The 16,262-nt window shown below is 34.2% G+C and overlaps 1 protein-coding gene across 1 annotated transcript; it reads right to left on the bottom strand.

The window, feature by feature from the left end:
• Positions 1–202: 202 nt before the first annotated feature.
• Positions 203–11,056, bottom strand: LOC129230618 (TM2 domain-containing protein CG10795-like). The gene is made up of 6 exons (XM_054865034.1): positions 10,890–11,056; positions 8,985–9,061; positions 7,562–7,652; positions 4,371–4,462; positions 3,973–4,046; positions 203–390 (listed from the first exon to the last, which is right to left on the bottom strand). The coding sequence occupies exons 1-6, from the start codon at positions 10,988–10,990 to the stop codon at positions 280–282; spliced, it is 546 nt and encodes a 181-aa protein (XP_054721009.1). The 5' UTR covers positions 10,991–11,056; the 3' UTR covers positions 203–279.
• Between the last annotated feature and the right edge of the window lie 5,206 nt (positions 11,057–16,262).

Below are 16,262 nucleotides of genomic sequence, written 5' to 3'. Positions count from 1 at the left end.
GTAACATTTACACAAAGTGTCGAGAAAAAAAACCTGATGCAGTAGAAGAAAATAAATTATAGTTCTAAACATCAATTTTCAATAAAATTTCAGGAGAGTTTCTTAACTCTTCAGAAATTTTGCTAAATATTATTCCATTGTGTTATTTTCATGTTAAAGATTGCTTGTGAAGTGATATTTTGCTTGTAATAAATTCTTAACATTAAATAATAAAAATAATTTTTAATAACATTAAAATAATTACATATTTACACTGATCTACATTCCAGTAAAATACAATCACCAATCATCTTGAGGCATGACATAAGTTTCATTATCCCTCTTTAATATAGTCAGTCGAGGGCCAAAGTAATTAATCACATAATGCGAACCGTCAGAAGGTCCAACAACCTAGAAATAATTATAAAGAAATGATTAGAATGTTATTCTTGAACCTGGCATGAGACAGCAGAAGGAGGAAGAGGAAATTTGTGCAAAACAGAAAATATTTGAAAGAATGTTTTCGAAACAAGATCATAACATCAATTAAAACAACAAGAACAAGTAGACTAGAATACAATACGAGAAAACGAAATGGCATGGCTTTACTGCTTCACTCGAGCTAGACCTGAGCCTTGCCAATTAAAAGAAAATACAGTGTTCAAGAGCAGCGCAAGCATAGAGCTAAGTGTTAATACAGTTATGGCATACTTGAATTATATACATATTTTATCAGTGGTATAGTTACTGATTAAGCGACATAAGTATCAGTCACCAGTGCATTAGGTTTTTTATCAAATTAGCAAAACCCAAGTTGTATTGGATTTTTATATACAGTGAAGCACCGTTTATACGTTTCTCTTTTATACGTTTTTATCAATTATACGTTTTTAAAATTGGTCCCTGCTAAGTTTAATACACTTTAACCTATACCTATTATACGTTTTTTCGTTTCATTAAAGGGAGTTAATTAATCCCTTTAATGAAATGTTTCGTTTGTGCACTTTTTTCATACAGTCTCTTCAAAAACGTATAAACGGTGCTTCACTGTATTTGTGACAAGAATAAATAAATGAATGAAAAATGTTTAAAAAAAAAAAGTTCATGTAAAAATTTAAGAAAGAAATATATTTTTAAAGTTTGTCTTCTCAATTTTACAAGGAAATCTTAATACTAATGTCTTGTATAACGGAAAGGATCTACTGTTATAAAGCACATCTTGGGACCAAAGCTTTTGCGTTATACAGATCAATTCACAAGTTTTGGAACTTGGAAAAGAATTTATCGATATATTTGCACTCTATATATTTCAGAATAAGTTTTAACTGCAATGAGTATTAAAGCACTAATTGTGCAATATAATATACATATTATCATTCACAAATAATAATGTTTCACAATCCAAAGACAGTGAATTATCCTGCACTTCTGCTAGCTCCATGCCTTGTATTATAACAGCAGCATTTTCAAGAGCGTTTTTTTTTTTTTTTTTTCTGTGAATAGTAATTTTTATTTAAAAGCATTTGAATTAAGATAGAAATATGAAAAATTGTTTCAAAATTTTATTTACTTAACAATTTTTATGTTTACAAGATGGAACAGAAGGCTTTTTTTTAACAGCAGAACTAATTGTTTACTTCCAAAAAGTTGTGCGGTTCACAGAGAATTGCGTCATATAGGTCATCATTATAAAGGTGCATTCCTAGCACAAGTGTCATCTAGGGTGGTAATTTGTAGTGTCACCCCTGCTTGTTTAAAAAAAATAATGCTTCATGTAAACATTAAAATTTGTACAATTTTCAAGAACAACTTTTTTTTTCTTTTTGTGATGTAATGAAAGTTTTAATTGAAAGAAGTATAAACTACAAATGCATTTTATGCAAAATTTTGCTGGCATTAACCCACTCTTTGTAACACTGTGCTCTGTTTTTGTTGAAATTTCATACATTAAATATAATATCAGTGATAAGGAAAAGTTTGCAGAATTTAAGTATATATCTAGGAATATATAAAAATGGATGCTGGTAAATATGTTGCCGATAAACTCAGAAACTACCTGGCTGCTCTGGCTAAAAATTTCAGTTTGTTCTTTTTAGTGCTGGGAAGGTTTATACACTGGCTCGAAAAAAATCGAGTCGGCAGGTCTTTTTTTATCCCTATTTGAGACCATTTTCACATAAATTAATTCTCCAATATAGGGGTGAAAAAATACTTCCACATATTAACATTATATGTCGATTGAAAGAGCCGCTGATTTTTATGCTTAAGTTGGAATCTGTTTGAGATTTTTAAGTTGAATAAAAAAAGGAGTTGTAAGCTTTTTAATTCCATGTTTGAAGGCTTTCATCAACCCAGTTCAGCATTTAGTGTATCATCTCAACTCCCTGTTGATAACCAGAATTGCATACATCATTTCTGCTTTTCCTCAGACTGTTCAAGGCAAATCTTAAGTTAATTCAAATCTTAAAGTAAAATTTTTTTTCCACGAGATTGGCAAATAAATAAATTTGGCTGATTATTTTCCATTTTAATGGTTTAATGTAATTCAATGTCTTCTTTACTTATTTGTGCTGATTGGATACTTATTCACTATCCAATTGATCATGAATCTTGGCAAACTTTTTGCAGAAAGATTTCAATAGCTGAGGCCCTTGGCAGTTTCTCAACCTTGATTGTTTTTAAGCCAAAGACTACGTAATAATGTTTCTCGGCTTTCATGATGTAACCAAAATATTGCTATTTAGAGAATCTTTAAAACATTTGTTAATAAGTAAAATAATCCACCAACTTAGGCAAATCCTTAAACAGCACAAAAATTTCCAATATTTTTTTTTTTTTTTCACAATTTCGAACAATTGTCAAATCTCACTACTAATTTTGGGGACATTTCAGATGAAATATTTTTAGTGTCATTTTATGGTCTCCAAAAGTATCTCAGCATTTGGCGACAATACCTCTTTGACAAAAATTAATGACAGATGTTTTTAGAAGTAGGGAGGGGAAGAATTATCCCAGGTATCCCAAAACAATTACCAAGAGTTTGGTAACATTTTTAATAGCACTAAGAGCCACAACAATAGAAATTACGGAAAATAACTTAGGTAAGTATAGGTGGGTTACAAACGTCTACATTTAAAAAAAAAACATTTTGTACTTCAATAGCAATATAGAGAAAGTTTTAGATGCTATGTTCAAAAGAAAAAAAAAGATTAACAGATAAATCTTTTTAAACAAGTGAAGTAAAATTTCATATTTTGGAAATTCTTCAAATTTGTAATGCTTAAATGTGGTGCTTTTGTTTCTAAACGAATACTATTTTATTTTTTGTACTCGTTGCTTTTTTAGTTTGATGAGTAAGGAGCTGGTGTATTTTGAGCTCTTTCAGTTTAAATAGAAAACAAATACAAATGGAAGTAGATTGTTTCTGATAATTATTACTGACGTAAGCAACACCAGGTATTTTTTTTATAGTATTTTTATAAACTTTTGAATCCACTTAACATATTACCAGGGGTAGATCGCCCCTCCCCTTGCGGCTGTAGTGAGGATACTGATTACATGTATAAGTACATATAATATTCAAACTGTTATTTCTATACTGGCGTGGGCAAGTAAAGGGCAGTAACTCTAAATGTTTCTTTTTTTTTTTTTTGCTTTTTTGTCATCTGTTGTACATACGCTTTATTGTACAACCTTGCTCATTTGGTTTCGGCTGAAAGGAGTGAAACAAAAATCTAATTCCAGCATTTCCCTATTGTTAGCATTGAATCCAACACACATTTCTTCAAATATCTCGAAAACTCAATTCTGCAGATACTGCCGTTTACCTACCCAGGGTAGTATGCCAGTGCCGTGGAAAGATTTCACATCAGGTGAAGTATTCCTAATGCTTTAGTAGATGGAGCACATTTCTAAATATTAATAAGGCAGTAAGCGCCATCAACTTATTCAAGGAAGTTAAATTTTTTCATGGAGTATAGGAGAAAATCTTACTTGAAGAGCTATCAGTATGATATCAACTAACTGGCCAAGAAACATAAATCCCAACGTACATAATTTGGCAAGACCTACAAATAAAAAAATTAAAAACCTAGTCAATCACAGAACTAATTCATAGAAGAAATAAGAAGATTGTTTGCTTTAATAAAGGTCACTTTTTTAGCAGTAGCAAAGTAATTTCAAGAAAACAAGCTTCAATTTGAAAAAAAAAAAAAAACTTTAAAAATTTACACCACAGAACTTTACATACGGTACATAACAAAATTTCAAATATGACAATCAAAAAATACATTACAGTTCTTACAATTATTGAGACATAACTCAAATGCTTTTTTAAGCATTTCTAAAAAATTCAAATTATAAGATTTGAGGCACTTGAAATAAATATTTACCTATAGCAGGGTAACCTAAATAGAATCGATCAATGCCAAACATGCCAAGAAACAGTGATAATAACAATGCAGTTTCAAAAGAGTATCCATTCCTGAAAAATAAAATGTAAGTATGTATTGTAACAATCAGAAGATTTATTTATTTATTTTTAAAATTTGGTTACAATAAAAAAAAATATTTTGCAAAGCAAATATCTTATTTCATCTAGATCAATGGTCTTCAACCATATTTTAATGAGAGACCAAATTTTCATTACGGACCGACTTGTGGGCTGTATTGATCAAATTATACATGCACTTCAATTTAGAGGGAGAAAGTGTAGAGATTAAAAATAAGTTTTTGTTAGGTTTGAAAATCAGAGTGAAAATCAATATTCAACACATAAGTGTAATGGAAATAGCTTGGCATGATTTTTAAAAAACACTGAAACTTGTTACAAAAAATGTAACTAAATTAAAATTATCAAAAATGTTTTTTTTTAGTTAATAAGAAATCTGACATTCTTTCTCTTTTACTAATTGTCAACATAGACCTTTATGTAGGATGAAGCAATTCAACGAGAATTTTAGAGACGAGTATTAGAAACGTGATTCATCAGTTTCAGGGGCGGACTGGGTCCCGCAAGGGGGAGTCAACCTTGGTCTCCAAAGGGCAAAAAAAAAAAAAAAAACCCCCACAGGTACACAGGTTTAAAGAAAAGAGAAAAAAAAGCGATGTAAAGTTGCACAGGTTTGTTGGCACAAAAAAAAAAAGGATGTTGCACCAACACAGAAAAATAAAATAAATAATTTAAAAAAAATAACAAAAAAAGGTGTTTAGAATTGAGGGTGCATTGGCCCGCGGGCCGGTCTGCCCCTGCTCAGTTTTCACTTTCTTTATTTTGGAGACTAGCTTTTAACTGGGCAAAAGTGTTCAGATTATGGAGCTGCTCCTTATAGAAGGAGACTGGATGCTGCATATTGGGGTGCTCACATTCGGGATTATTCAGATAGAGAGATTAGTCAAATTTGGTTTATGTTTAATATCTAGTTGTAATTTTTAGCATTTAGAATGTGGGACATTTTGAATTTGAGGTATAAAAAACATTCAAACCCACTATTTTAAAAATTGGAATTTGTATTTAATTTTTCTCCATTATCAACCATAAATTTTTATTTAAAATACAAAGCATGAAAATAAACTAGATTACATTTTAAAGGCGTATTTCCAATTTTGAACACCTGAAATATGCTTCTAGCAGTGTTAAAAATATCTCTGCTCATTATGTAACACTTTAAAAGATATGATAAAATTAATTAAAAACTACCAATAGTTTAACAGCTAGAATTAAAGGAATAAATGTATCAAAATAAGCAGATTCAGGTGTAATATGTTAGATATGACATCCATATTAATACAATAGGTTGGAAAAATTAAAATTAAACTGCCTATTTTCCCTCAGAGAGTGGCATTCTTCTAAGAAAAAAAGAAAAGAAAAGATTGTCAAGGGTTGCCTTTCTGGGACATAACAATGGATAAAAATTCAAATTCTAATAAAAAAACTATTTTTGAAGTTAAAGTTATCTCCATACATAAATCAAGTCAGTTAAAATAAAAACAAATTAGCCACAAAAGTTATGTGTCTTACCCAGTAGCAGAAACTTTGTAGTCAGTCTGCGACACTCTTTTCTGTAGTTAAAAATAGTCTGCAGCATTATTATTAGTTTTATTTTAAGTTTTCATAAAATACACAAGTCCTATGTGAAGGCCAAGACTTGGACAATTTTCCAACTGGGCAGTGGCCACTAGACCCGAGAAACTTAGTGGCCACCACTGTCGCTGAGTTTTAAAGCAATAAGGGGGGGGGGCAGCTTTCACTACTTTCATAAAAATAAATAGAACTTTTCACACTATGAAAACCAATTATTCAAGATATATTAATTTTAATATGGAAAATTTGCGTTGAAATAGGTTTTTGAATTTTTTAAATTAGTAAATGAGAAGTTTGCAGGAAACTGCATTTTAGATGAAATATTTAGCTTATAGCAAAGCCTTCGAATCAATGAGGATCAAACACAACTGTGCAGATAATAATTCGCATTTTTCAAAAAAAAAAAAAAAAAAATTTATATATAAAAAAAACATGATTTATTGAACACTTTATGTTATCTTCAATAGTTTGTGTTGAGGTAAACATCCAATTCTGTTTTTGGAAACTTAGGTAAGTAATAGTATCGTTTATTTCCATCTTGCGAATGACCAAACATGGCGTCTACGTGAAAAATTCATGGTTATAAATAGATATTTGAATTTGTTACATAAAAGTAGTAATAAATTCAAAATCCTTAAAAAACTACAATTTAGATGAAATAGTTTTTAGCACATTAGCCTCTAAAGCAACGAAGAAAAGATAATATTCTGAAGATAAAATTTTGCAATTTTAAAAACAATAATTAAGAATTACCAAAAAAAAAGGCACATTTTGCATAATTTTCAACAGTTTGCATTGCAATAAACATCCAATTCCGTTTTGAAAACGTAGGCACTTCATGAGTCTTGCGTACCAACATCTTGGGAATGACCAAACATGGCGACTACGCTAAAAATTAAGATATAAATTTCTGAATTTGTTGCAAAAAAATATTTTCAAAATAAAAATCCTCATGAGACTAAACTTTAGTTGAAGCTTTAGCGCTTTTGCGTCCAAAGCAATGAGGATAAGGTGTAATTTTCACATAAAACTTTTCATTCCTCAAGAAAATTATTTTAAAAAATAAAAATAAAAAAACGATTTGCTGTACACTTTAAGTTATTTTCATTTCTTGGCAGAAAAATAAAACATCCAATTCATCTTTGTTTTTGAAAACTTTTGCACTTTTCTACTTCGATTTTTTGAATGACCAAATATGGCGACTATGTTTCTAGCTGAAATGCTAAACCATCCATCGCTCAAAAAGCGATCTCCATACGATCTTTTCCCCAGCTGCATTTCTTTTTTTTTTTTTCTTTTATTTATTTATTTCTTTCTTTCTTTTTGTTCTTCGGTAAAATTATCTGCAGGTCGCCGGAAAATCTGCGACGCACGTCTCGCGTCTCGCAGTTTCTGCTACCGGGGTGTCTTATTTGATTCATAACTGAAATTTCTGACCCAAATGTCTAACATCGAGAAGACATCAAGTTTTGAAATAAAATTCAGACAAACAATACGTACGTAAATCGACAATCAAAATCTTTTTCAAAGGTTGTTTCATTTATTCCAGTCCCAGGTTTACAAATTATTCCATTGGCAGTGACACATGTAACTGAAAGTGCAGAAGGAGAAGAAACAAAATAAAATTCAAAATTATAAAGGTTTAAAAGTATACACAAAAAGAATGTACTAAAATACTATGCATTAAAATCAATTAAAAATAAAACATATGATTAAGCGACATAAGTAACAGTCATCAGTGTATTAGGTTTTTAATCAAATTAGCAAAACCCGTTGTATTGGATTTCTATGTATTTGTGACAAAAATAAATAAATGAATAAAAATGCTTTAAAAAAAAAAACTTGGTGTAAAAATTTAACAGAGAAATATATTTTAAAAGTTTGTCTTCTTAATTTTACAAGGAAATCTTAATACTAATGTCTTGTATAACAGAAAGGATCTAATGGAAAATTAAGAAAGGGCTAATTTGTCAATGGATAATTTTCAAAAATAAATAATTTCATTATATCAGCAAATTTTAAAAATAATCATTTCAGTACAAGTAACACAAAAAAAAAAAAAAAAGAGAGAAAATGATACCAAATTTAGCAATATAGTTAGTTCTGTAAAGAAATTCTTGTTTTATCTGAACACAACACTCAACTATTTGGATTTCTTTCCATTTCAAAAATTAAAAAAAAAAATGGTTAAGTAAAAATGGAAATGCACACAATTTTTCACCGAAAATGTAGAAACACAGTCAAGTTCTGATAACTCGAAGATTTATAACTCAAACATAAAAAGTTTTTATTGGGTCCCAAACTCTTGAGAAGGCTGTGGGAACCTCCCATAACTCAAAGGTTTTAGCTGGTCCATTAAGACTTCGAGTAATCGAAAGTTAACTGTAATACTTTAATGACAATGAATTAAGAACTTTTTCCTTATCCTCATATATACAATTAGCCAATGATCGAGTAACACTCCTAACCCTTGTCATCAACAATAAACCTGCGCCACAGCATGATAATTTGATATGTTTGGTAATGCTTAACATGCACGGAAAGGCTTTATGGTTACAAGGCTGAACTGGATCTGGTAACTTAACTGTTTTACTGGTAAGACAATTTAGTGGAATGAAGAAATGAAAAAGGGGTCAACAATGAAAGCTATCTAGTGGAGTTTATGGTCAATCCACTGGAGTTAGGGTTAAAATTTCTATCATGAAAATATCACCAAACAGGCAATTGCTTCAAAATGCTTTGTTCAAATGTAGAAGTAGTTTTCACTCGTCATATCTTGAGGGACAATTTTCTAGTTTAGAATAATTTTGTTTAAATGCTTTTATCAACCCCCAAACAACAAATGTTTTAAGAATGACATAAATAATACATTCTATTATTCTGATTAAAGAAAGAAAAATAGGTTAGAATTAAAAAGCCCTACCTTTGGCAAGATTATTCTTCTGGCAATTTTTAGGCTGTTGAGTTTTAGGATCAATATCAGGACCAATACATAGATATCTCAAATGTTAAGAAAAATATTAAATACCTAGCCAGGATAAGAAATACAATGCTTTTATAATTGCTTCAATAATAGTTAAGAGTATAAGCTTACTTAAAATAATCCCTCTTAGTGTTTCCTAGCATTTTTAAGAGACGCAGTACCCTGTCCCATTTAAGTTAACGTTCAATGCACCCTGCCCTAAGAGGAGGAATTGAAATGGAGGGAGCAAGTCCAATTATTGGCTTAAAAAAAGCTGACCCAAAGACCCCAAGTCACGTGACTCAACAACAACAAATAGTTGGCACGTTTTGCATGAAACAAGCGAAAAAAAACTGATTTCTTCCAATGCTTTGCCCTAAAATCTGTCACGTGACTTGAGGTCTTGCTTCGTGAATGAAAGTCTTCACTCCCTCCATTTTATCTCTTCTCAATGATCCTGCCTCCTTTTTGGCATTTTTCAATGTGCCAGCCTTGACCCTTTGAAGTTTTAATAAAACTTTAGGTCATAAAAATAAACTTTTTTTTGAAAGGTCAAGATTCATCCAAGTGGGGCTTGAAACTTAATTACCCCATTTCCCCAAATTTAATTAGAGTATAAATCTGAATTTTCAAAGTTTTAAGCAATATATTTTAAGTTGAACATTAAAAGCTTTACAAAATAGTTATAATAGTAATGTGAGTATTTAAAAAATAGTTATTAGTAAAAAATACTTGAATTTTTATGTATATAGAGTAACAAAACGGGGAAAAGCACCGCTACTACTAAAAAATTTCTACTTTGAGTAGTGCCCCCCCCCTTTTTTTTGTCTCAGGGGGAAACAGATCTTCTTTGTATTAAACATATTGACTGACTGGTATGATTTAAACACTGAAATCAAGTACACATCGAAGGTCTTCTTTTCAATTAAGTAAATTTATTTAGTAAATCAAGAAGAATTCAAATGTCTGTATGAGACATAGCAACACTATATTTACCACTAGGAAGGGAAAAAAAATGTAATTCAAAAACTTCGTGCATTTTGAATTTTAGAAAAAAAAAGAAGTTATTTGAAGAGCTGGCTGAAAGCAAGGCGGGAAGGATGCCCTTTGACTGGGGCCCGACAAATCTCTCAAACTGACAGAAGCTGGGGACAACATTTTCTGAAAATTGATCCTATTTGTTAAATAAATACCTTTATGTGAAAATTAATCAAACAGCACAAATTGCAATCAATCAAAAAGTACAAATTGCAGATTGCTGCAGACACATGTTTCTTGTAACGCCAAAACATGTGTTCGCAGTAATCTGCAATTTGTGATCTTTGACGTTGTTATTTCTCATTTGATCCTATTTGTTCTTTTAAAATTCTTCCAAATTGTTTTATTAAACCAGTTTTATTGTTTGATGACCTTAAAAATATTCTTTGAGAGCAAAAAACTAATATTTAATCAGCTTTCAGTCATTTTTATGCCTCTGAAAATTCTGCGTGAAAACTGAAGATTCCTGGGCCTTTTCATGTCCCTTCCCATCTTTAATTTTAACTCAACCCTTTTCCCTACTTCTTAATTTCAATAACTTATGCATTTGTATTTTTAAGCGATCACCACTTTTGTCTTCAGAATTTAAACTCATGGCTTAGCAGTAGTTGTTGTCTCAAGTTCAAATAATGTCCTCCATTGATCGTATTAAGAAGTAAATAAAAAGATTAAATGAATAATCAATTTTCGCAGGGATTCGTAAAAAAGCGTCCTTTAAAAAGAACTCATGGAAATGAGTAAAAGAGCCGTTGTTTTATAAAGATAATCTTATCCATAAATTTTACCAAAATGTAATGCTTTACAGAAAATCACAGACAAAAAGGATACTGTCCCATCAACAAGTTTGAACAGTTTGCTTCATAAATACATGAGACTGCTTTGAAGTAGCAAGAAAATATACAGAAGTAGAAAGTAAGAAACAATCTCATGATAAAATATAATCCTTCAATAAAAAGTAACACTCATTTTTTGGTCACAAGAAGTTTTTTAATGAGCGAAATTGATTGATTGATTGATTGAAAGAGTTGAGTGGTTTTTGCCTGTCCTACGAGAGGAGGCTTGTACCACGGCAGGAAAAAAAGGGAGGAAGAGCTCGGGAGATGCACGGGCGGGGGGGGGGAGAAAAAAAAAAAAAAAAAAAAAAAAAAAAAAAAAAAAAAAAAAACTCAAAAGCGATTGGAACAAGCGAGGAAAGTGCAAAAAGCACGGATGGAAGAACAATTGGCACAAATACGAGAGATCACGTGGGCGAGAGGAACATTGGGATCCGAGATATTGAGGCGAGTAAAAAGGGAAAGCCGCAGGCTAGAGAGACAGGGACATTGAAGCAGGAAATGGTCAATTGTCTCGATTTGATTGCACAGGGGACAAAGTGGGGAGACGCTGCACTTGAAACGATGGAGAGTCTTGTTGACAGGGAGAGTCCCAGTTCGAAGTCTAGTTAGGAGAACTCCAAGTTTTCTGTTAGGGGTCCAGTTGATGTAGTCTTTGATGGATCCAAGGTAGGGTTTATGGTTGAAATACTTGCAATTAATCCAGTCGCTGTTGATTTTTGACTTGAGTTCTTTTTTGTTCATGGTAATGATGTCTTCAGAGGCGATATCGTACGTGGGGCGGCTTAAAAAGGGCCCATTTCTGGCAAGGAGATCAGCTTTTTCGTTAACCGGAATTCCAAGGTGGCTTGGAACCCAAATAATGGTAATAGATTTGACTTTGTGCAGGGCTTCAACAATTGCTTCGATGGCATAAAAAATAGCTGAATGGGATTTCAGATTGAACGAAGAGAGGGCACTTAGGTTGGATTTGCTGTCAGAAAAGAGAACATAATCTTCATAGCTATTGGCGAATTCAATGATAGCAAGGGATATAGCTAGGGCTTCAGCTGTAAATATGGAGGCATTATTATTAATGATGGCCGCAGCATTGATATTATGGGAAACGTTGATAGCAGCGATACTGGTGAAATTATTATTCTTTGATCCATCTGTGCTGAGGATGATTTTACCTTGAAGAAAATTGGTTTGATATTCAGAAAAGTATGAGCGTGCAATAGTCGAGTTGATATTCTTGTCTTGGAAAGGGAGGCCATCTGAGATAATGTAAAAATTATTAATGTTGATCAGGTCTTCTTTAAATCTTTTCTTTATAATTTTGTTATAGTGAATATTGTTGTCTCTGAGATAGTCGAAGAGGCGGGGAAAGATGTGGTGATTGTCTCTTTTGAAGCGGTTATCGATACTATGTTCTTTAGTTTTATTTGAAATAGGAGACATCCAATCAAGGGAGAAATGATGGAGGGTATACTTAATAATCATTGAAGAACGTCTGTCGCTGATACGGTTTTCATTAGCTTCCTGGTAGAGGATAGGGAGAGGAGTCCAACGAGGGAGGCCGAGAGCCCATCGAAGAGCGCTATTGTAGATCACTTCAATCTTATTGAGGCTGGAAAGGCTAGCCGCGTCGTAGACGATAGAACTGTAGTCAATTAATCCCCTAATGAGGCTATTTGCGATGATAACAAGGTTCTTAGCATTGGTGCCGCTGTTATTATTAGCTATGATTTTGAGGTAGTTAAGGCGTTGGAAAGCTTTTTTCTGAAGATTAATTATGTGGCTGTTGAATAAAAAATTGTTAGTGAAAATAACTCCAAGGAATTTCATGCTGGTGTCCCAGGGAATGGCTTTCCCATTATAATGAAATTGGAAGTTGGGAGAATATCTTTTTCTAGAAAAATTCATGGCTACGCTTTTCTCCGGAGCAATTGTAAGTCTCCAATTTTGGGTCCACTGGGTAATATGGGAGAGGGTTTTTTCAATTTTAAGTTTAGCATTCTCTGAAGTGTCAGCTTGGGAAAAAATGATGATGTCGTCAGCGTAAATGAGTATTTTTGCTCCAAAAGGGATATCTTCGAAAATATCATGCATGTAGATCATGAAAAGCAGGGGTGCCAGAACGGATCCTTGGGCAACCCCAGAAGAGAGGGTGTGGGAGGAAGAGGTGGCTCCTCTCCACCGAACTTTGATTACCCTGGCTGAAAGGAATTTATTGATCCAACACGCTGTTTTACCGCTGATGCCGCATTTCAAAAGTTTCCATGATAGGCCGTCAATCCAGACGCTATCGTAAGCAGACTTAATGTCGAGTTTGATGCAAAAGATAAACTTTTTGTTTCTGCGGGCTGTTTGGATGTCTTCTGAGAATTTAGTTAAAGCAGTGTTACAGTCACGAAAAGGGAGAAAACCAAGGTGATTACTGTGAAAAAGATTTTTGGAGGTGGACCACGAAACGATGCGGCGGAGAATGAGACGTTCAAATAACTTGGCGGACACAGAACCTAAGGCGATAGGTCTGTAAGAGGAGATGTCAGCAGCGGGTTTATTAGGCTTCTTTATAGGAATAATGATAGAAGTTTTCCAATTTTCGGGGATGGTGACGTTGCCCCACATGGAGTTGAAGTTCTTTAGGAGGTTGTTTTTGATTTTATCAGGCATAAGTTTGAAGATTTTTGCGGGGATCCCGTCTTCGCCAGGGGAGGTGTTCTTCATATGGTTGATAGCAATGTTCAGTTCTTGAATGGTGAAGTTTTTATCTAAATGGTGGCTATGATTAAAGTTAAAGTCGAGTGGGATGCCAGGAAGAGACGAGCGGGAACAATAATGGAAGCAGAAAGCATTGGCTTGAGCCAGGGCGGAGGAGACAGAGGTGGTTCCAATATTGATGATGTTGTTTGACTCGGTGATCCCCTTGGATTTATTAGAGACGATGGCTTTAATCATGCGATAGGCATTTTTGCTGGAACCAAGACTATTGCATATATTGTCCCAGTAGTTGCGAGAAGCTTTTTTGATTTCTTTACGAAGATTAGCGGAGAAATTTTTATATTTGAGCCAGTCGTCACGTGAGACGTTTTTTTTTGCTTTTCGGAGGAACTTTCGTTTTTGTCCAAGAAGGAAGCTACATTTTTGGGTCCACCATGGAGGGAATTTAGATTTCTGATCTGTGTGAGTCTTCTTGTTGGTGTTGAGTGCAGTAATAAAAAGATTATGGAGCTCTTGAAAGTCAGAATTGTCCTGGAAGTTGCTATTGATGTGGTTTACTACGCGATTCCAAATATGGCTATTCTTCTGATGAATTGTAGAGATATTGGAGGTAAAAATTTGGGAGAGGTCAATGATGATGGGGTAATGGTCAGAGTCAAAGAGGTCCGGGTGGACGTAAAAATTTAAGAGGGGGAAGAGGTCTATTGAACAAAGTGAAATATCAATAAGGGAGTGAGCGCCGGAGGGGGCCCTATGAGTAGGGGAGCAGTTGTTGATAATACATATATTGTTATTGATAATGAAGTTGGCGAGAGAGTCAGCGTTGGGGGAGTTGAACGAGCTGCCCCAGTAATTATGATGAAGGTTGAAGTCTCCGAGAATAAAGAAGGACGTGGAGAGGGAATTTTTTAAGTTCTCAAGCCAATCTGTTTGAATTTTGCCTTTGGGAGAATAAATATTGATGATGTCAATTTGCTTGTTATTGTTCCAGATGCTGACGCCAAGAATTTCGGTATGAGGGGAATGAAACCGGTTGAGGTTAATTTCAGCAGAAGGAAAGGTTCTGGGAATGATGGTCATAAGGCCGCCACCCGCGCCCACTCCTCGATCTTTGCGATATATGGTGGAATTGGAAAAAGAAAAATGGTCATTTTTGAGAAAAGTCTCTTGAAAAGCGTAAATGTTGTGATCAAAAAAAGGGGACTGATTAAAGTACGGGCGCTTATTCGAGATACTACGGCAGTTCCATTGGACTAAAGACACACCCTCAGCGACAACGAAGAACAAACAGAAAAAAAAGGCCCACCGGACCGAGGGAAGAAAAAGCGCCAAAAAGAGGGAGGGACCAAAAAGGGAGGCCCACTGTCACCGAGGACCAAGAGAGGAGGGAGGAAGGGCGGGGGTCTGGTTGGGCAGGGAGGAGCTGGGAGGACTGACTTGAGGAGAGTTACCAGAGGTATCCATAGCATTAGAGGACGTGGGGTTAGAAGCGTTAGGAACTTTCCTGGGACGCTCAGGGCTAAGAGGCAATTTGGAAAAAATATTGGTGACCATATTTTGAATGCTAGAGAGGGTACTGTTCATTGCTTGTTCAAAGATTTTTGACTGAATTTCGACAATTTGGTTGAACTTATCCTCCATCCTCTTTAGAGCCTCGGTGAGGATACTTTCGACTTTAAGGTTTAGTTGTTCCTGGGAGTTAGGGACACCTTCTATCCTGACAACTTGGGCGAATGACTGATTTTTTTCTTTGCGGTATCTGCGCCTGGCCTCCGGAAAAGATAAACAATTGATACATTTAAATTTTAAAAAATTTGCTTCTTCGATGTACTTAGGGCAAAGTTTATCTGAGGCCAAGTGATCCCCCTGACAGAGTGCGCACCTAATGGTGTTGCTCCCGCAAGAGGCTGTAGTGTGCTGTTCAGCACAGCGGCCGCATACTGCTTCTGAATTACAATTTTTGGAGCTGTGATTATACTGAAGACATTTAGTGCAAGCCCTTGGTCTATCTATGAACAGTTCCACATTATAGTTCGTGTACCACAATTTGATTGAGGAGGGAAGGTTGGTGCCGTAAATGGTTACTAAAACCGACTCGCTTTGGTGTTTGACTCCTTCTTTGATATAAGAAAATCTGCGAAGTTCCTTGCTGTATACTCCTTGTTCGTATAATTCAGTGGCTAATTCATTGAGGCTAACTTCGATAGGGATGTTACGAAGAAGGAACCGAGTCGTGGTTCCGTCGTTCAACAGTGAACTTTCTGTAGGAATATTTAATATTGATTTTTTTGCCAAAATTTCTTTGGCACATGCTGCGTTGTATGTTTTCACTATCATGTGATTGGTACGAGTAAAATCGATAGATTCAATTAGATTATGGTTAATGAGCGACTCCTCAAAATCTTTTTTAATAAGCAAAGGTTTATTACGGGGGAGACCGGCTGAGGGCTGGTCTTTAACTTTGAAAAGAATACAAAAATTAGAGCCACCGTTGCCCGCAATGGCATCAATGGTGGTCGGGTAATCCGAAATACTTTGAAAGACGTTGGGGTCGTCAATACCTGCCATGAGAATGAAAGCAGGAAAATGGTGCTGACGCAAAAGGAAAAAAGAAAAATTTGCCTTACCTGAGCATGGAAGCGCCCGCCAAACCCAAAGACGG

The sequence above is a fragment of the Uloborus diversus genome, chromosome 9 (assembly GCF_026930045.1).
Source record: "Uloborus diversus isolate 005 chromosome 9, Udiv.v.3.1, whole genome shotgun sequence".
Taxonomy (NCBI): Eukaryota; Metazoa; Arthropoda; class Arachnida; order Araneae; family Uloboridae; genus Uloborus; species Uloborus diversus.
This window is presented reverse-complemented; position numbering and strand designations above follow the sequence as displayed.

Coding starts and splice junctions, on each gene's coding strand:
- LOC129230618 (XM_054865034.1), bottom strand. CDS start 10,990: ATGAGATTGTTTCTTACTTTCTACTTCTGTATATTTTCTTGCTACTTC. Junction 4,463..7,561: donor GATTTTGATTGTCGATTTAC/GTACGTATTGTT, acceptor TTTATTTTTCAG/GAATGGATACTCTTTTGAAA. Junction 391..3,972: donor TCATACTGATAGCTCTTCAA/GTAAGATTTTCT, acceptor AATTATTTCTAG/GTTGTTGGACCTTCTGACGG.